Raw genomic sequence first — 22,171 nt, forward strand, 5'->3', positions numbered from 1 at the left:
TGTGTTCTATCTTTATATACAGTTAATTTGATTCAGATAAAATAATGTCTTGACGAACAGTCAAAGGATTACTTTTATTTTATTTTTTGGACGCGTTTGTCACTGGAACACAAAAAATGCGACTTTTGTTTGGGATCGGGGTAACATTATTACTGGCTGTTACAGGTATGTGTTTTAAAAATTAAAATATAAACTATATACTGGATCTACGTACGTTCTAACGGCAGCTGTGTGAATATTTTGGAGCAAAATTGTCACTTTGAAGCTCTTTACTATCTGAAATACTCTTAAAATAAGTATAAATTTTACAATGATAAAATATAGGAGGAATTTTTATGGGGGCAAGTGTCGCTGAATTTCCACTGGCTTAATTATAAAAAGTGTATGATTGCGATCATTTAGCTCAAACGTGGCAGCAATGGCAGACTTAAATCTTTAGAAATTAATCACACGTCATTTCGTTGTTACGGCCTTGTACATCGACAGTCAATTCACCTCATACTCAAACTCGACATCTTACGAGAAAAACGTTACCTTTGATTTGAAGGTTGTTAGTCTCCAGAAAAATTCCTCCGTAAAAAAAACAAACTTGAGAGTGCAAGCTTTCTACTCAACTGCATTTGTCACTCAATTTGAAGTGACTCACATGAAACGTTATTTTGCTCTCTCTCTCTTCTATTATTCTAAATACTTTCATTGAAAATCAGGAGACTGATTGACCAGGCTTAAATGGCATAGTCTGGGGCATTTTTATCATTATAGTTCCATTCATTGGCTATTCTATGTTGTATCGACTATGTTGCATCGACTTCAATGAAACCAACCTATCATGAAATTTAGATCGGCCTTAAGCTCACAGCTTCATATATCCTTCTTTAGTTCCGTTCATCTTTATAAACGCATAACATACTCACCATAAAACTATTAAAATTAAATGAGACATTATTTTACATTTTTATGACAGTCAACTGCCAGAATGTAACGACACAGCCTACTGCGACTCCAGCAACGACCACTACGAGAACTTCAGCAAACGTCACTATTAAAGTTACGACACCTGCTCCTCCTCCAGGTAAAATCTAATATAAGTCCATGTTTTCAAAATTAATTTGAACAACTGGAGGTATATAATCTCAATGTTTGGAGAAATGCTTTCAAACTTTTTTCAAATAATAAAACAAATGTTGAAGTTTGGAAGCAAGTTGTGCTTTTTCTTTCGATTATTTTCTTGCTTCATGCACTCCAATAAAACTGAACCTTAGACAAATGTTGGTGAACATATACGATTCTTATTCGAAGTTAAAATAATATTTTGATCCTATTTTGGAAAGTAATAATTCTAAACTTTGTAACTTTGTGGAGCCAAGATGATCGTGATAAAATAAAAAACGACCTCAAGAATAAGTTATTGAAAAATATGAATATGGTCGGAGTTGAACTGGCACAAATATGCAATGGTACAATGAAACATATCATGTTCGTTTCTCATCATTGACTGGCAGTGATTTTACGTTACAAACAATCAAATAATCATCGTTTTATCTGTTATAACATCACAATTTATTGTGTAAAATATTGCAACACAGCGAACACGACTACCGTGTTGACAACAGTAGCACCGACAGCAGCTGTATTTGACAACTCTACCAACATCATCAGTTTAACAACCAGTAAGATTGCCTGAATCATCTCACGCTTATCCAAACTGGATAACGCGAATGTATATGTCATGCATGCTTGGATGTTTAGCAGTATTTAAATATAAAATTGCGACGTTCGAATTTTAGAAGGAAATAGGGCGTTAGCACTATTCATGTTATGTTTGGTCAAAAATGCTCAATTCACTTTATCGGGCTGTTATTCATTTACGTATATAGCCCTAATTTAATAAAAATAAGTAAGACGTACTGATATACTTAGCTATATTTGTCGTGAAAAGCATGTTTATAAGTATAATAGTCAGATTGTCTGAGATTGTTTTGAATATATGCTGTCCCCATTACAAGAATACTTTTCTTACGCAGATAATTTATTGTTAATATCTAAAGAATTTTTCTGTATAAGGATGTCTTTATAAGTATTTTTTGCTTTTTACTTCCACTCGTTGCGATTTTGTTGGAGAAACCATGAAGTTTAAATCAATATATATACTTAAACAGCAAAGAATATTATTTGTAGTTTTTCGGTCATATACGTCATTTTAGAAATGGGAAGACAAAATGCGTCAAGAACACGTCACGCATAATCAATCTATGAACTATCAAAGCCTAGGCAAAGCTATGTTATGCTGAAACAATCTTTTCGCTGAGTATTTCAAATTCAAACCATACTCATTTCCTCTTTCGAAACCCTTCGCTTCTTACGCAAGAGGAGATGACAACTGTGGGATTTTGGTTATTTTTTATGAAAAAAAAATTTAGTTGTTATCAGATGATAATGACTTCGAAATATTGAATTTATAATTCAAAATCATCCTGTTAGCTAACTTAACCCTGATTAGAAATATATGAACATATCAGCATTATGTATATATCGGTAAGATAAGACTGTGATGTCATTCCCACTGCGATAATCAATCGTCTGTCTGAACTATTTCTCGGAAAAATTCGTACTATAGTTAACTTTGAGGTTCAAGACGGGTCATTTGGTTTTCCATGTATAAATTTCATCATTTTGATTTTTGGGACGTATGGAAACGACTTATGCGTCGACTTTTTTAACTGTATTGTTTTTTTATTTTGATTGTTCACTCTGTCCTGCAAACCGCATATAGTAGTGTACGTGTAAGCATCCTAGTTTAAGTAAATCGATTGCTTCAAGGAAAACGTGAGCATAGAAAAAAGATTGGTCAATTTTTTGTTGGGTTTATATGACTAGATTACTGCCGTGTTAATGTTTGCAGAAAACTATTTTTTATGTTGAACACGATTTTAAATCTTTGATTTGTTGGGCTGGTCCAATTTTAAAGAATACGCATTTTCTCTAAATTGACTCTGCTTCTAATTCAATAGATGACTTCAAGAATTTAAACAAAATTTCGCAAGCACGAGATTGCATGTACTCACCTAGGCAAAATACTATGACGCCATTCAAAAAGGAAATGACAAATATTACTTATTACCGGCGCACCTATTATTGCTCCTTTGTACAAGATACAGTTATTACTGCTTCAATGTGTACGGCTATACCGTTATATTATACATAAAACAACATGGCCAAAAACATTTTGTTTGCATACATCGCATATGTACTATAATGCATGCGAAAGGTGTAAATGTATTTATATAAAATATTCATATTTTAACTGACATTTCAGCAGTTTCTACAAACGAAAAGACGTCTTCTATACTGCAAAATACAACTACGTCTAATCCAGCTACTTTTTCTAGTAAGGACCTATGGCATGATTGAAAACGCATGATCAATGTGATATATTTATTTCCTTATATGCCTTACAGAAGTTTAACTTCCCTCATCATGTATGAACGTCTGTGTAAAGTACATTTTGAAGACAAAATCCCGTAAATATCATAAATCGTTATACAAAATTTAGTCCTTGTATTTTGCCTAATATACAAGAATTTTAATAGTGGTGTCTAATTTTGTATATTCATTGAATATTTTATATCAATCTCTATATTTTCATTCATTTTGGTAAGTCTCACATGACTGCACTGTGGTACTAACGCATAACTTTTATAAACGTTATAGCGACTTTATCTGAAAAAGCAACAACAATAACGGCACCAACAGTAAGTCAGACTTCAAAACTTACTACTACAAAAGCGAGTGAATTGGACATTACATCCGTTGCTTCAAATTCTTCCATTACAAAAGCAACAGAGTTCGAAGTTATCACTGATTCACAGACGGTTGCAAATACTACAAAAATCCCGATTACCACACAGAGTAAGAACACTCACAACCTACCTGAAAACCTGAGATGGTTCATGGAGTATAACGAGTTTTCATGCATGAAAAACATCTTTAGCATCCACGTGCTTCTGCTTATGTGGAAATCACATATGTCTGCTGCTATGACAATTTTCATCTTCGGAATTGCCAGTTATGGCTACCATTTAACTTATCAAATTTCTCTCTCCCAACTTCTTCCTATTTCATGATCCTATTTCATATCATGCAAACTTACTGTAATCGATGTGCACTCTACTTCTTCGCTTCGATATGGCTTGATTCTCTTTGCTCTGTTCATGTCAACTTTCTCAAATTTGATCCGAATGCACTTCTTTATTATCTTGCCCTATTAATATTCTTACACTCTACTTTCATTTATTCAACCCTTCATTCGCTGTGTGAGCCTATTTGTATCTCTTCACCTTTTACAAATGGAACAATTGTGTCACAAATTTTTCCTACATGAATACGGTTATCATCATTATTCACTATGAAAGGCATGTCGTCATCTTGAACGTCATCTTGTTCTCTGTGGAAGTCTTCATCGTTTTGTGCTATACATGTTATAATACTGCATGATCATATTAACTAGGAACAAATGCTGGATTTGTACCGATGCATTTGTTTACATTTTGTTGGTGATATTGTAAATGTTACTTTCCTATTTTCGTGGTGGTTTATATTGAAATTCATAGCGTTGTAAAACTTTCAAGATGGTGCCTGATTCATATCATTGTGGCTGGTAATGATTTATCTAATTTAAGAAATGGTCCAATCAGTCAAATTATCAAAGATGTAGCATATGCTTGATAAAATGGTCTGTTTTGTAGCTGGAATTTGCTACCATTTTACGTTGGCCATCTTGTCAAGACAACTATCGGTTTTAAATTTTGAGTAAATGTTTTGTCGGATTAATCAAACCAAAACAACACAACCAGTTAATAATTTTCTCTGGAAATGCTTGTGTATCCAGATTCATGTTGAAACAGACATTTATACAAAAGTGATAAATAAATAGAGACACAACGTATGCGCTTGACTATATATCATTTTTGAACTCTTCAGTCGAACCTACCTAGACAAATTTCGGGAAAATTTTCTATTTTCCATCCTAGAATGTCCAACAGTTTTAGACTCGATAAATTCTGATTCGAATAGCTCGCCTAATTAGAGTTGTTTCACTCATTTTCATGATTCGATATTTTGTCTCATAATTAAGCAGATTAATAGAATTAGGCTTCAACTCAAGATCCTAGTTACATCGACTGTTGCTGGTACTCAAGTGCACAGGCACCAGGCTAATTTGCATTAACCTATAGCAAGCATATATCAAAAATCTTATATAATTTTTCTAACTGGTGATATTTAAAATGTTCAGCTGTAACAACCCATCAGTATGAAACAACAGCAGAGTCTGGTTCCGGGGTGGAGACAACCTCTGCGGAGATTCCAACACAGCCAGAATCAACAACCGCGGAATCTACCACTCGGTAAACTCATTCTTAATCGAACTAATGCTATTTCTTGAAGGACATAGCAAGATTTACTATAGCAAAGTCAATGAATACAAAATTTATTTGATAATTTGATGTCACAAGGAACAATAAAAAAGTCAGCTTATTGTTCGCTCATTGTTTATTTCGTATGCAAGTGACGAACATGTTTAGCTCTGATTCCTTTAAAATATGCAAAATATTTCATTCGTACATCATTTTGCCAGTCCGTAAATTTCAAATCAAACTTCTTTCTGATTCGAGTTCGGTAAGTGTTAGTCAGTTTGAAAGTGCCGAATAAATAATTTTTCAAATCATAATTTTTTTTACATTAAATCATAGAATTGGTCGAAATGGATAAATGCAATTAGCGTGAAATTGGTTTAATTTTTAAGGCCTTCTTGGGATATTGAACATAATGTGAGTTCTAATCGTGGTCGTTTTTGGTTTTGGGTCCAATTTTGCACGGCATTTGTAGTCATGCTTTTTCTACTTTTTCAAAGTTTAGATCTTTGATCATTGTTATTTTATTAACTTCATATCTTTTTCAGAATTCCTCTGGATACGTCTCAACCATCCACATCACAACCTGAAACCACGGGGGCCGTCGTCACTTCAGAAGGTAACACTGTATATTTTATTTCATTATAAAGACAATAAATTTCAAATATTCATCACCGCATTGGGTTACTTGCCACTCACTGTATTGGTATTGTGCCATGAGTAACTAAAAGTCCTTTTGTCTTATAAGTCAGAATTAAAATAAAAGAGTAAGCTAACACTGCTTCTCATTATGCTTTGTACTCGAGACAGCAAATACAAAATATAAAAGGTGAAAGAAAATTATTTGCTGTAATTTTTCCTGTAATTATCGTGTTTATGAATATTTACATCCAAATTATTTGGAACATAATGTAAATACAGAAATGAATTAAATAATTTATTTTAGAATCAACAACTGCAGAAAGTCAGTCCACTGGGTCATCACCAACTACTTCATCTTCCAAGCCACCGGATACGACTAAATCCACAACTTCTTCCTCGACCCCTAGCGCTGGCTCATCTAATATTGCGTTGCCAATATCTCTAACAATTCTCGCTTTGGTGTTGATAATATTCATCGTGGTATTGTACTTCTATTGGTAAGAAGTTTTGAAACACTTTCATAGGTTTATTGTTGTACGTTGAGTGGGAGAGAAAACCCTTCAATTCGAATAGTTTTTGAAGCAAATTAATTCATGCTCTACAAAAAGAAATGATCATAAAATATAAATAATACTTGGTTGTTATAATATTGAGAGATGTTGGTTTGTGAATATTGATAACCCTTATATTAATTACATTACAAGTTATATAAATTTATTAGAATCGTCTCATCCTTACACATTACCTATCCCGTTACTCTAGTTAAATATCGATGTATATTTATTGTAGTTTGCTCTTACATGGAGCAATGCATTATTTAGGGCAATCAAGAATTCCTGTGTTCAACTATTACTCTAAATTCTTAGTTTCACCAAAACTATTATAGGTTATATAATATAGGTTTAACTTTTCCAATCTGATTTATAACCTGCTATGTCATACAAATTTTTATTATAACGACTTTAAAATTTAAATCGCACTTCCGTCTATTGTTACGTTTACTATAGTAAAATACTTCAACGCTTTCCTGGGGTATGTCACCACATTATAATTTCCGGGTTTCCTAGTTCCATTGGTTGCGTGTGTATCACTTATAATAGTATAGATTGTGCATCTAATATACTAAACACTACATCATTACTTTCAAACTCACTGCGTCCAGTCATTCTACTTCCTATACTTGAATGGCCCTTCCGTATCCAAGCTATTCATTGTCTTTAGTTTTCGATTCTAACTGATATGCCCGAAATAGGACAGCTTTTTATTCCAGAATTGAATATATTTTGGGATTTAGTATTCGAATATTTCTAACAATTTGAAAATTGTAAATATTGCAACCCCATCTGCATACATAAATATATACACGGAAATACGGACAAAATTTAACATTCATTCATGAACCAACTTAGAAATGGCTTCGTTTTTGGAAATTGTAATTCTGAAAATTACACCAACCAAAAATCTTGATAAATTTCATAAACCGAGTTAATTCCTTATTCTAACATATCGTATTAGAGTAGTATTCAGAAAACTACACTTGGGATTTGTTTTTAAAAAGGTACTCGTCTTGAGATGTTATAGTTTTCAAAATGTTAAACCGCCATAATATTGTAGCTATATTTTAATAGTACTGGGAAGAATCTTCCCTGCTTTGGGAAAAATAGCGGAGAACACGAAATTATTGAGATGCCACCAAGAAAACCAAGTAATGCTGCAAAGGTAAACAATATAATTTTATAAAAAAGTTGAAGGCAATAAAGATTTTTAATTCGGTTATAACTACAATTCGGTGGTTTACCCAGGTTTAAAAAATTCCATTTATAACGTAATAACACTTTTTATAGGAATAAAAGATACCTTATAACGACATAATGCATGCCATGGAAATCGAACTAGACGCCACAGTCAATATTCTCGTGTCTTGACGTCACAATTTTTTTTTTTTTCAATTTTCAAATTATTCCAGTAATTTAAAAAAGTTTGTTTTTATTCAAGTGCAACGATACAAAATAATATTTGATACAAAACTTTAGTTTGCTGTCGGACATATGTCAATTAACAGGGAAGAGTTTGAAGTCCAATTCAAGAGAAAAATTGCGGATGATGGCAGAGGATATCGTGAGGAATTCAAGGTAATCTCTAAACTGTTTACTTGAAAATAGCCATGGTATATGCCAAGGGTACGTTTTGCTTATGCAACTGTTCTCTCTTTATAATCTGTATTTCCTTGTTGCGTAGGCAGTTCAAACAGAAAGCAGTACGATGTCTGCAGCCCGGGATCCGGTAAATGCTCCTAAAAATCGTTATGACAATGTTTTGCCATGGGATTCGTCACGAGTTGTCTTGTCTATTCCAGCATCCGGATCTCCCAGTGATGATTACATCAATGCAAATTATGTTCCGGTAAGAAATTGGTGTTAAATCATTCAATGCAGAATTAATATGCATGAGAAATCGTTATACATAAAGAGAATGATTTTCTGATACTGTCAACTTACTGATGGTGATATGTGTTATATTTGTACTAAATGATACTGTGATTTGAAAATGAACAATGAAGGTGGTTTGCGGATGTAGCTGTCTAAAATGTATTATGTTGAATTGATATAGTAACCGTAGAAGCACGCAAAACATACTTTTCTGCATTGAGAGCATAATAAAATTTATTACGCAACAGAAGGACTTCAATTTGTTACGTGATTAACCACCAATTTATTCATGTCATGAAAAGAAACTAATTCGTGTAACAGTGTTAGTTTCTCTTACTACAAATTTACCTCTAAGTGAAATGATATTCACCACCATGAGGTAAGTTTACCCATGTTGGAGGCGCTCAATTTAAACGTATCTAAAGCAGTTACTTTAAAACGTAGCAACAAGATTTAAAATGTTATGAGTGACGTAACTTCAATACCATAACAGGGATATCTTCAAGATAAGAAGTTTATAGCGTGCCAAGGTCCAAAAGACACAACTTGTGCGGATTTCTGGAGAATGGTTTGGGATCAAAAATGTGCTACTATCGTTATGGTAAGCTGATATACTGTTGCTATAGAGGAGGAATAAAAGTTTGCTCTCAAGAATTAGGAAAAAAATATTATTAGAAAATTAAGTCACACCAGCGTTTCAAAATACGCTTAGTTGACCCCAATACAGTTGTGTCTGAGGGAAAATTGGAAAAGATAGGCACTTCAATAACTAGTTTGAATTCGTAAATATCAGAATACTTTGACAAAAGCTAAAACTGGATATATGTTTCGATAACTTACTTAGAAATGATATAATTCTTTTCTTAATTTTCAATAGGTTACAAACTTAGTTGAGGCAAAGAAACCAAAATGTCATCAATATTGGCCCGGAGATGACATGAGCGAAGGAGAAACCGCAAAGTTTGGCGATTACGTAGTTACACTTACTGACGTCAAGATCAGAAATTTTTTCGTTACCAGGACGCTGAAACTTCAACACGTAAGCCATTTTTATATAGGAAAAGAGAATAATGCTCGAATATATTCACACGAAGGTTAATTGTCAAATAAACTTGTTTCTAAATGAAGTAGTAAAATGTATATCGAAGTATACATATAGAGGTTGCGTTTTTGTCGTATTGGTCATATTAAACAGTGTTATTTTTTGTATAAGAAATATATTTTGGCGAAATATAATAAATATGAAATATAGGCGTTGCTTCACAGTAACACAGTCAAGAGTTGACAATCAGGCTTCATTCAATCAGGCATGGGTATATTAGATCTGTGTTTGAAAGACAATGTACTCTAATAGATATGAAAGTTTAGTTGAATAATCGGAGGTGGGATAGCAGTTTTGGAAACTTTGAACAGTGACTGGTTACGACCTATTCATATTTGGCATTTGTTTTTTATTACACCCACATCAGAACGAGTGACGATCGGAAACAGTGCATTGTCTGCATGTATACATATACATTGTAGTAATGTTGAGGATGAGTTAAAAAAGCGTTTATCTGTCTATTATATAAAGTTTTCTGGCTACAAAAGTGATTAAAATGTCTTATGATGTTTTGTTGTTGCTGCTCTTAGCCACAATTCAACCGCTTTAAAATTGTCTGTATTTAAAGATTGGAGTTTTCCCTACTTGTTTATTTTTTAAAAATAGAGTGGCTCTATGGGTCATTATTGTAAATTCGTGTTGTTGATAAGATTGCTTTTCTAAAAAAAAAAAAACGAAATTTTTTTTAGACAAGGAAGTAGTCGTTAGAAGACTATTGCTATTATTTTTTTTTTCAAATTTCTCCTGAGTGCTGTGGGACCCATATTTTTGTCCAGAATATTTCAGTTTTAATTTCTTCGAAGAACAGCCTATTTTATTCCACCGTGCTTGATAGCCTCCGTTACGCTTGTTTCGCTGATCTTTTTTCGTCTTACCGCACTAGTACCGATGTGCGATAATTATTCCTCCTATATACTATTTCCTGATCCTATGCGCCCCGTTGTTTTGGTCCGAATATTTTTCCGTTTTTGTTTAAATTGTGCCACTGCGTGAATTAACCGCTTATTTCCTTGTGCTATTATATTCGCGGGTTGGTTTTATTTCAATTTCAAATATAGAACGAAGTAGGCATACTAGCTTTAACTTATGATATCGCTTTCATAATCAAGAATATCACAATTTCAAAATATATCAAGTATTTCACCAATATTTTTGCATTCACTCTAACTGACTTTAATTGGTTGCAACGTACGATTTATTTGATTGAATAATTGAAACCTTTTAGTCACAGTCGTCGTAAAGCAATCGCGTCTCTTTGTGTCTCATTCATCGTTATGTATGCATTCCCAGTACCAGTAGCAGTAACCAATGTAACATGGTGGAAGTGTTGTTGTGCATATGTGTCACCAACTAAAATAATCAAATGAATCAAACAATAATAATAATATGATATCACGATTCTTGTTAATTTTACTATAAAAAGGTAATTCGATTAACTTTTATTCGCCAGTAAGTCGTAATTCACAGTAAATTTCTACCACTACTGGACCTGGAAAGCGCTTTCCTAATTAGAATAATATCTGCCTATGGTAAAGTGTTATTTATGAATTCTTTGGTCCTCGCTTCGCATGTTATATTGTTCATAGTAGTTTCGTTTCCGTGTTATTATTCTGTCCCATGTCTAAAAGCTATTCGGAAATATACTTGATTATGAGTGGGTCTAATCTAAAACAAATGTGATTTGACATTATCTATTCTCTGACATGACAACTTGAAACCGAAACGATGAGATACAAGGACGCTCCTAGACTTATTATTAGACTATCTATAATATCATTGGGTGTTTCCCCTACATTTGACCCCGATATTTTTTGAGACATGAAATATTTGGAGGCGTATCTTGGAAGTGTTTGAGAGTTGGCTCTTGAACACTGTTGTTCATAACCACCATTTTGATCCAAAAATTTTAACGTGTACTATTTGAATGTAATAATGGTTAATTTCAGTTTAGTAATATACAACACTTTTTAGGGACTAATTTTTGATTTCTGCAATCAAACTAACACTCATACGAAGTTCAATTGAGATCTGATTTGTGCTTAAATTTTACAAACACAACTAAAAACTACTAAATAACGCGCAAAGTCACGAAAACGAGCCAATGTTTACAACCATGCTTAAAAATCTGGTGAAATATCCATATTATACAACAATCCATAATCTGTTCGATGTAAGAGTACAAATCGAAAACAAGCATGTGACCTTGTTTGACCTAAGATCACAGAGGGAAATTATAATATATCACGCGTATTCGATCCATAAATTAGTTTAGTACAGTGTGTATTTTAGTCGAATAAGAGATCATTTTTGACTGATCATGTTCGAAAATGTTTCGTATACTGTCTGCTGGGAAATTTTTATTTTGTTTTGAAATGTCAGACGTTGTTCGCAGAAATTCCCATTATTCGTGATAATATCGTACAAACTCTTTCAACAATGGTCGTGAAATACCCTAAAAAGTTCTTAAATCAAAAACTTTGAGGGCAGGATTTGTACCATGCATGTAAAAATCTACTGTCATTACAGAAATATTTTTACACGATGTGGTATAGCGGGAAACGTCTTTTTCGCTGAAAGAATATACAATATATTTGGACACTACACGCATTGGTTTGTTCGGAAATGTTTCGCGTTCTTGCTTCAAACACGGCCATAGACAAGAAGAGTTATCGCGTAACTACTGCAGTTTAAAAAAAACTCGTAATATTCTCGGTTCGGTGAATAGTCAGTCTACCTGTGCAATATGGTGGTTGTGGGGTTTTGTCTCAGGGAATAAAGCTAGCTCATGGGTTGTTATTTGGGAGTGAATTTTACCCATGGGGGTAAACATGACCTGCCTTTAGGGTAAAAATTAGCATTGATATACGCACGTTAATTCTAGTTATCAGACGCAATCAATCAATCCACAATTCGACATTGAATTTCTGTCTTCTAAAGTTTTCCTGTCGTTTTTCCCCATTACGTCACTATTGGTAGTTGCAGAAATGGAAATGGAAAAAAATATAGGGAGGGGTGGAGTTAAGAATTCAAAAAATGTGTTACGTGTATGGGTAGTCCACACATTCCCCTCAAAGGTGGCCACAGATAAGCCGTCTTTACTATATCCAGACGTCGCAGGGTGGACGAATTTTTTGTTGTAGTCAAATCATTGTCGTGAATTTATCAAAGACAGTTCAGAATATCGCCAATCATGTCGATTTATTTGTTTAGGGCGACGAATCTCCACGTATTTTACGTCAGCTTCACTACACAGCATGGCCTGACTTTGGGGTTCCGAAGAATCCTCACGAACTACTTCTGTTCAGACGTAGAATCATTGCAGCAAATCCTCCACACTCAGGTATATCTATTTTATTAGAGAAAATAATAAATTTCTTGAATCTTAATGGATCAATATTGTAATTCTTCCCAGCAAAAATGTAGCCATTTTTATATACTAAATAGGATTATTCATATCATTTCATTTCATTGAGTAAATAACGGTACTCAGTAGGCCTGAGTAAATAACGGTATCACCAACGTGTTAAAATTATATCACGAAATTTTTAGTGTTATAAATCTATGACAAAGTAACGATTTCATGCGTTTCCTTTCAACTTTTTTATGTAGTAGAAGAATTTTATGTTATTTTATGTAGTAGTAGAATAAAATGTTTTCGTTTACGAATATTGCTCTGTTACTAATTTCATACATTTTCTTTTAAGGACCAATTGTCGTCCACTGCAGTGCAGGTGTAGGACGTACTGGAACATACATATTGATAGATGCTTCCATGGAAGAACTAAGGGCTGAAGGGAAAGTCGACTTGTTCTCGTTTCTCACTAAAATGAGGAAATCAAGAATGATGCTTGTGCAAACAGACGTATGGACTCATTTATTTATCTTATTCTATTTCTGTGGCCCAGACCAGTGGTGGCTAGTAGGTAGCCAGCGATTCACTCTTTGGTGCCGCTCCGAGAAGAGTTCGTTACCGCCCTACCGGGTTTTGTGACTTTCTCAATGCACAACTGAATAGTGATATAAACAACACTTATAAACTATGTTTTATAATACCATCATATTCTTTATATAGGCACAATACACTTTTGCTCATGCAGCGTTACTGGAACACATAAAGTATGGAGACACGGAAGTATCAGTGAAAAAGTTCAGAGCACAAGTGCAGTCACTAAGGTCAGTATGAAATTTGAACCCAATTCTGTAAAACGTCCGACAATATGGTTAAAGAGGTCACCACTGTGTAACAAATTTAAATATCAAGTTATAGATTATTTATCTACTGTAGTTGCCTACTTATTATCATGTACGTTCGAATTCAATTGGGATTAATAGGTTCACACTTTCCTAACATTTTTTGTGGAAATAAAACATTTCTATTTAAAGAATACCGATTATTTTGTTGCATTAGGTGAATACTCTATCACAGGACTACTCAACTATTTTTACCGAAGATCCGCAAACAAAATTTCAAAAATATTTGGGTCCGGTCTTTCCAAAAATTATATTTCGGCATCCTTAAACATCGGCCGACTTATGATTATCAGCTAATCAAGATTGTTTATTATGGCGTTATAGTTCTTTTCATTTATATTTAAATCTATACAAGTGATTTTATAAAAGAAAACTTCAAAAGTGGGGCTAATGATCCAAAATAAAGAATTAGGTGCGGTCCGAATCGAATACCCGAAAGGTCCGGATTCGGACCGTGGTCCGCCGGTTGAGTAGCCCTGCTATCGGTACGGTCGTTAATTTCACAGCATCCTATACGTCAGAATTTACATGTTTTCATGAAAACATCAAACCAGCTAGTCGCTAGTGATATTTACTTACGGTATTTATATATGTCTTGAATCTGTATTGTAATCTATAGTTTGGGTGTAAAATTTGGTCCCCTAGTCTCTTAACTTAAATATACAAATGTTATGTATAAATTCATATCTCTTTGTGCATTTGCAAATAAGTATCCTCGCTTTATAAAATAACTTTAACATATTTGTTTTATTACAAACATAGTTACGTTATGATAAATATGAATTTATATCTGAATCAGAGAGCAAGTCGAGGGAGCAGATGAAACTCTTTTGGATCAACAATTCTCAACAATGTTGAAAGTGCAAATGAATAAAGATAACATGAAACATGGTCGCCAAAGTATTAAGAAAAATAGAGTGTTGCAGATCATACCATGTGAGTTGAAATTTATCGATGAAAAACAATTGTCTACCAAACTCGGGCCATCGATAAAGCACGCATGATTAGTGCCTTTTATCTATGGAATGTACTCGATTTAGCCGATAATTGTCAGATAAATTTCTTAAACTATGGTATGGCTTTGGAAATGATTTCAATATTTTAAAATAAAAATAATCCAATTTATATTTATGTGTGATACTAACTTGAATAACGTATTTTAATTTGATCTTGATTTTGACTATTTCCACATCTACTAAAAAATCTCTTCGTATATAGAAGGGACCAACTCAACTCAAAACTAAACTTGGAAAGAAATTTGGGTTATCAAAACAACCGTCTTTTTTGTTGAATAATATTTTTGAATCTCTTTGATAGATATACCTCAATTTAACATAATCATAATTTTTATGTATAATACATCCATCTAGAATTAGATCTATATAATTTAATTTCGGAATTCCTAACCAAATGCACATCCATAGTAATACATGGGACAGAATTTCCATTGCCTAAATGCATGCTTGGTGCTTTATTTGGTGTATACTAATTTGGAATGAGTAGGACATTTACTTACCTAGAAAATTACGTTTTCCAAACTTATTAATTCCGTGCCTTCTATTATTTCGTGCTTTAGGCTGAGCAAAAGCGTATTTATTCAACTGGCCATCTAATTCAACCCACTTTGTATGTTATTCGATCATATTTGATACTTTCGGTCAATTAGGTTTAGTGTAGTCACAGGAGCACCAGCCTGAACTAGTACTAATTACTTTCCTTTATTCCACGCTCCTTAACAATATACGTGCAGTGATACCCTGCTGATTTTTCACGATTTGGTACTTTAGCAACAGAATCGAGAACAATTCAAGCTATTTCTTTGATATTAAAGTATTGACAGTGCAAGTATCTTAATTCTTGACAAAGGGTCTTATTAAAATATAACTTGGTTTATCATAATTCTTGCAAAGTTACATAAGTGCGTGCTTATTGTAACATTGAATTTTGATCTAAAATTCAATACATTAGTAAACTAGAGCATATCCATTGACTTCATATAGTTTCTTGATTCGAATTTTTCAGTTAATATCTGATTCCATTTTGTGGAATTTAATTTTGGATAGTAGCAAGCCATGCTGAAAGTTTTCGAAATAATACACGTAACTTCAAATTTTTGTTCTATTTTTTTTAAACAACAATACCGGAAAATAGGCATAAGGCTGTTTACTAACTCAAACATCACACAAAATCTTTGCGTCATATTCCTTCCGTCAAAATTCCAGCTACCGAGGTCAACCATAAAATGCCGGAAGTTCATTTATCTGCAGCTCAATATCATCACGATGCCAACCTTTCGTGTGTGCTATTTCTCACTGGCTTGTTAGGAATTGTTAAAATTGTCGATTAGGCTTCATTTAATTGCTCCTAAAACAGAACTGTAGATGTACACTTAATATTTTTTTGGAAATGTTTTTGCGCATCTTACACAGACTTGTTTGTTTGTTTCATTGGCATGACTGGTTGATATATTGAGTATGTAATTTTAAAATTGCTCCGATTCAACATTACAACATCATTTATCGGAATTTATGTTTCAATGCATGTAAGCCGTAAATTTCCTTGATTTGGAAAGTCGTGTTATTATTATATTACGATTATAAAATTGTTCTATTGTTACGTCATTATATATATCATCATTTCGTTTGTCTGTAGATGATGACAACAGAGTTACTCTTCCTTTGAAACCAGGACAAGAGAAATCAGATTATATAAACGCTTCATTTATTGATGTGAGTACACATAGCGTTTTGTTTGTAATTTAAATTGTGTGAATCTCACTGATCGAGTACCGTTCACTGTCGTCATACTTTCGCGCAAGACGATTAACTTTAAACATATTTTTTGCTGGCCGCCTGTTTGTGAAAAATAGTTTGTCTTGATCATCTCACGCGTGTAAGTACCGGTAGTACGTTTACCCTAGTTTTATCTATAACGCACGCTAACTGCTTTTTTAAGTAGTTCAAAACGAGAGGTAGGCCAATTTTGCATATGCATAGATTATGTTGATTATTGGGATGCACTGATACATTTTGCTGAATGCTGTTACAGTGTTGTTCAGTTGATTCTGTAATCTTTCTTTTTATATCACTCTTATGTACCAAAAAATTTAACACAGATTATATAAGTTGTCTCTTTATACACACATGTATAACACTTTTTTTCTGCAGGACAGAAGTCTAAATAAAAAAGTTTGCTAAAGTATATAAATAAGTATGGATAAATGAAAAGTGGGAAATTTTAATCCGACCTAATAATCAAATAAACATTAACTATTCCATATGGTCAGATTTAGAAAAAAGCATCGCCTTATTGTTCCTTCTCTTCCTGAAGCGCTGATTTTGATTTACAGGGATTTAAAGACAGAAGATCGTTCATTGCTACGCAGGGTCCTTTGAATGAAACATGCTCAGATTTCTGGATGATGGCTTGGGTTTACAATTGCCAGAATATTGTAATGCTAACAGGTCTAATGGAAAAGGGTGAGCTCATTGATTTACGTTTTGGTTGCTTCTTAGGCCTATATTTGTAGCAATCAAATGGGTAGATAATTTTCTAGAATATATATATATATATATATTGTTTGTGACGCGGCATCCGAAAACCTCACAATTAATACCGTTGTAATATATGAAGAAGTATTTCAAATAGGAGAGAAACTATAGCATCAAAAATAGTAAGCGGTTGAAAAATATTTATATACGTGAAAATAACGACGTCGCCAACAAAAAGCATCAAAAACTGAATTATAATTTAATTTATTTGAAAAATATAAAATATATTATCTTAGTATAATATCATGAAGTACTGACTCTTTGTCTAAAAATGCATCGACTTAGATTAAAATTAAATTAAGACAACCCCGTTTTAGAGTTACAGTTGAGACAATAATTGAATAAAATTCTACCCGAAAGTCATTTTTAATGGGCTGGAATAATTTTTTACAGGGCATGAAATGTGTACTCAGTATTGGCCTTCTGAAGTCGATGGTGAAAAAACATTTGGTGATATCACTGTAAAATATGTTAGTAAAGATGATGATGATGTTGTGGATTACGTCGTGAGAGAATTTATAATTACCAACAGCGCGGTAAGTCTCCTTACCCACTCTCGTTTTCTTCCTCACTTATACCATTTTTTTCTATCTTCCCAAATCACTTTATGTCTTCTTGTTTTAAAACTAATTTTCTCTTACCGCCTTGTTTTTTCTCTTCTTCATTTTTCTATCTCATTAATATCATTCTCTCTTATTTACGTTCTCTCCTATTATTCTTTCAAGTCTTATTTTCTCTCGTATCTTCACTGAACTGATAATACATTCTTTATCGTATCAGGCTCCAGACGAAGAGGAGAGAAAAATACGACAATTCCATTACAGCGGATGGCCAGAAGTTGGATTGCCATCTGATGCTCACGGAATGATAGAAATTGCTAACAGGTTAAATTCGAAAGATAAAGATGGATTTCCCCGACCATCAATTGTGCATTGCAGTAGTGGAGGTGGAAGAACAGGTAAAGAATCAGTCTTACTCATTCAGACAAAAGCGATGATTATATAGTTATATGAAAAAAAAAAATTGGAGGAGCGCTGCTTATCCATTACATCAATTCGTACAATGTCGTACATAATGCTTTAAATATACAAATTTTACGAGACTGCAGCGTTTTGTGAGAAAAAAAAGCGAAATCGGCAAGAACGAGGAAGAAAGATTTATTTTATATTTTTACGGGATTAATTAAATATCAGTGGTATACTGGATGACGTAAATATGTTGACGTTACAAGCTAAAGATCTAGAAGTTTGATACTAGCTAATTCATTGTCATCTCAATCTACCACATTAGCCTGGATGCTATTTCAAACCACTGTCTTTCCCAAGCGGAACTAAAGTGTCTATACCAGCCCTATGCGTAACAATGGTGTAACGTACTTCCCAACTTTCGAAATTACAGTTCATTTTTATCAGTTCATTTTCATCAAATTCAAGTATAAGTAGTTGAAGTATGATAAACAGAAGAATTATTACCAACGAAATTTTTTTTGCCCGAAAACAGCTGGCAAAGATGCGATTTACAATACAATTTTAGTTTTATTTTTTGCCAATAACACACTACAAAAACGGGGATTCCAACAAAACTAACCAATTCGACTAAAATATCAGGACAATAGACAAAATTGAGAAAAAGATTTATTATTCAATTTTGTTTCAGGAGTGTTCATTACGCTTAACATACTGATGGAACAAGCAGACAACGAAGGACTAGTTGATGTTTTCCAAGTTGTTAAAAGCTTACGTGCTCAAAGACCTCATATTATTCAAACTCAAGAACAGTTTTATTTCTGCTATGTAGCTCTGCTGCAATATTTGGAGACCAATCAGGTATAAAGCGTTACTCTCTTAACTCTGTAGGTATTAATTACACTTGATGCACGTTTTTCGTTACTCACATAGCAGGTAATAGACGTTTGACCTATCGCCTGTTCTCAAATAAGCCAGTCAGGACTGTTAAGTTACACTGGGCTGTTTTTTCTTCACTATTTTCAACACTGCAAAAATGAATCTAAGTATTTTTTTTAATATACATTTGCAACTATTATTAGCTGGCGGAAGATAGCACAACACTGACTAGTAATCTGAATTCATCAATTGGAAATCGTTCTCAATCGGTGGCACCATCTAACGGAGGCATACCAATTACACAATTTCTCGGAGTAGAGAACACAACCCCACAAGGATCAATGAATAATAAACTAGATATGAACAGCATAAGTGATCAGGATCTCGTATCCCAAGATATAAAGCCCCCCAGTCCGATAAATGAGCTGCCACCCCCTCCACCGCCAGAATCACCGTCACCTCCCCCACCACCCGAACCACCGTCACCAACCATAGAAGCGACCCCCGAAATAGGGTCACCGGAAAGTCATGGAGCCGATTCAAATCAAGCATTATTAAATGATGCCACAAATTCCGACGAAAATACAACTTCAAACGCTTCAAGTCAAAGCGAATTTGAAATCGTCAACGAAACTAATCAAGACAATGCCGTCAAGGTTTGAGTAAGTTCTATATGAGAGTAGTTTTGCAGAGTTTCAACAAACTGGTGAATCGTCTGTTTCGTTATTGCAGCTTTAAAATGTTAGAGTGGACACTCAAACTTAAATACTTTTGTATCACACGGTTGCAAAAGGGAGAGAACGAATCCCACTGAATAAAGAAACCTATCAACCGCTTTTTCATCTTCTACGAGAAGATTAAACTGTATCCATTCATTCTATACAGTGTACCCATTTGGGGACAACAGGTCCATACTTTTAGCGGTGAGAGATTTTCTATCTCGAATATCGAAAAAAGGTATTAACATGCATATTACATTTAGTAGTAAAGAATGTAATTGTTTTGAAACTAAATTATTCATTATATATAAATATATTGGGACAATCTTAAGCTATTTCAACACAATACCCCCTGCTCTTAACAATCAACTTTTTTGTTATATTTTATCATGCTATAGCTTAAATACTTGATAACTTTTTCTAATATATAACGTTGCTGAGATTACTTTAATAAAAATTATTGTTAAGCGTTTAAGCACCTTACACAAAAATATCAAATTACGCTATACAGATTGATTTTCCACTGTGTTTGAAATTGTATTTGGCACATCGATTATTTAACCCGGAAAATGAAAAGATATGCCAGCGTTTAAATTGTCATATCAAACTCATAGAATCCTCTTAAAGAAGCAGATGGCAATGCGGCTATATATGGACACAAAGGTAAAAAATGTTCTCATAATTATGTCTTGAAAAGTTATCCAATTAATTAAAATAAAACAGAAAATTTTGTAGTCGAAGTATTGAGTTTCATAAGAAAAATTTCACAAAAATTTAAAGATTCCTCTCATTTTAAATACTGCAAATTTGAAATTAATTGGCCCATTTGTCAAGACAGAAAAGCGATTTTCCTAACAACAACAGGCCTAACAACCTCCTCGAGAACAACAACAATTAGATCCACTTCGTGTTCAATAAATGAGTATTTTACGTATGAGGTTGCGTTCCTTTATATTTGGTGTATACTACTTCACTTTTTGGCTACTATGAATAAAAAATTCAGCATTTCTGTCATTTTTTTATGTTTCTATGCAAATTAGGTAACATTTTCGTGCCTTTTTAGCTGGTTTATTGTTCTTGCTATGTAACGAAAAATTTTAATCACTAATATTATTTTTGTTTAATTTCCGATATTATTGACATTAATATTTTTGTTTACTTTTTTGAAAATTAATCGATGAAGTTATTGTTGTCACATTTACAGCGATCATGTATTGAGAAAGTTCAACTTCATTGATGGGTGACAAAAACTATAGTGACAACCCATGGTTTTTATTTTCGTATACTTTATTTAAAGCACTTCGCATTTTTTAATCGTTTTTATTGTGTGAAAAAAACATGAATAATTGCTTACTGACAAAATAATCTTGAATGTTATTATTCATAACTGCTCTTGTCTACTAACCCGACAGGTGGAAATGGTTCCTCATACGAAATGGGGCTATAATTGGCTATGCTATCTCCAATTGCATGAGACATTGTAGGTGGTATGTCCCGACATAATATTGAGATGAAAAAATTTGAATCCTAATAAAATAATTGATTTCGAACTCAGTCATTATGTTTGGAAACAGGGTTATGAAGTGTTGAAATTTACTCGGAAACCATTTAGGAATTGGATTCGGCTCACAACTTTTCTTGGCAGATTTTGATTTCATCTTGCGTATGAATGCTTTCTATATTTGTTTATTAGGTTAGTCAATACCGTGTCCTTCCATTTTATATCAAAAATTATTTCGATTTCGATTTTCATCATCAAAGGTCTCGAACTCCGATTCTATACCCCAGAAAGTTCACAATTTTGACTCCGACCATTACACCGATTCCATTCCAGCTCAGACTCGAGTATAATGAAAATATTAAAAACTCCGACTCGACAACGCTGCTTTTAAACCTATTGAAATCTTTTGTTATAATTGATTGAGAATTCACCAATCCTTCACTTTGACTTTAAGTTATGATATGGAAATCGATCCAAGCGAATAATGACATCAGTAAATGTGATGTAATAGACTGATTATAAAAGATGACAATGACATATAAATATTGTATGGTTCTCTCGTTTTTGAGACTTATGTGTTTATCTATTTATTTTTTCAAGATATGGAGTCTACATTTCTACAGTATATTGTTTACAAAATTGGTTGATAAAAATTGAAAATATTTGAATAATGTTCAAACCTTGTTTTGACACCCAAGTTAATAATAATTATTCTCAAACT

The 22,171-nt window shown here is 33.3% G+C and overlaps 1 protein-coding gene across 12 annotated transcripts; it reads left to right on the top strand.

The window, feature by feature from the left end:
* LOC120337465 (receptor-type tyrosine-protein phosphatase epsilon-like) lies at nucleotides 1-21,085 on the top strand. 12 transcript variants are annotated; one of them, XM_039405232.2, is made up of 23 exons: nucleotides 1-165; nucleotides 965-1,072; nucleotides 1,587-1,670; nucleotides 3,317-3,388; nucleotides 3,712-3,909; nucleotides 5,294-5,405; nucleotides 5,960-6,030; nucleotides 6,358-6,550; nucleotides 7,682-7,772; nucleotides 8,087-8,185; nucleotides 8,292-8,456; nucleotides 8,976-9,083; nucleotides 9,360-9,521; nucleotides 12,795-12,924; nucleotides 13,289-13,446; nucleotides 13,657-13,757; nucleotides 14,635-14,771; nucleotides 16,488-16,564; nucleotides 17,185-17,314; nucleotides 17,780-17,922; nucleotides 18,167-18,344; nucleotides 19,043-19,212; nucleotides 19,434-21,085. In XM_039405232.2, the coding sequence occupies exons 1-23, from the start codon at nucleotides 117-119 to the stop codon at nucleotides 19,890-19,892; spliced, it is 3,195 nt and encodes a 1,064-aa protein (XP_039261166.2). In that variant the 5' UTR covers nucleotides 1-116; the 3' UTR covers nucleotides 19,893-21,085. The 12 variants fall into 12 exon arrangements, with proteins under 12 accessions (XP_039261166.2, XP_039261169.2, XP_039261170.2 ...); XM_039405235.2 differs by having other exon boundaries at nucleotides 14,635-14,735; XM_039405236.2 differs by having other exon boundaries at nucleotides 14,635-14,726.
* Nucleotides 21,086-22,171: the final 1,086 nt, after the last annotated feature.

The sequence above is a fragment of the Styela clava genome, chromosome 10, assembly GCF_964204865.1.
Source record: "Styela clava chromosome 10, kaStyClav1.hap1.2, whole genome shotgun sequence".
NCBI classification, from domain to species: Eukaryota; Metazoa; Chordata; class Ascidiacea; order Stolidobranchia; family Styelidae; genus Styela; species Styela clava.

Excerpts from the sequence above, each read along its gene's own strand:
- LOC120337465 (XM_039405232.2), top strand. The coding sequence starts at position 117 with ATGCGACTTTTGTTTGGGATCGGGGTAACATTATTACTGGCTGTTACA. Across the intron at positions 6,031-6,357 it reads GGCCGTCGTCACTTCAGAAG|AATCAACAACTGCAGAAAGT; the intron begins GTAACACTGTAT and ends AATTTATTTTAG. Across the intron at positions 18,345-19,042 it reads TAGTGGAGGTGGAAGAACAG|GAGTGTTCATTACGCTTAAC; the intron begins GTAAAGAATCAG and ends ATTTTGTTTCAG.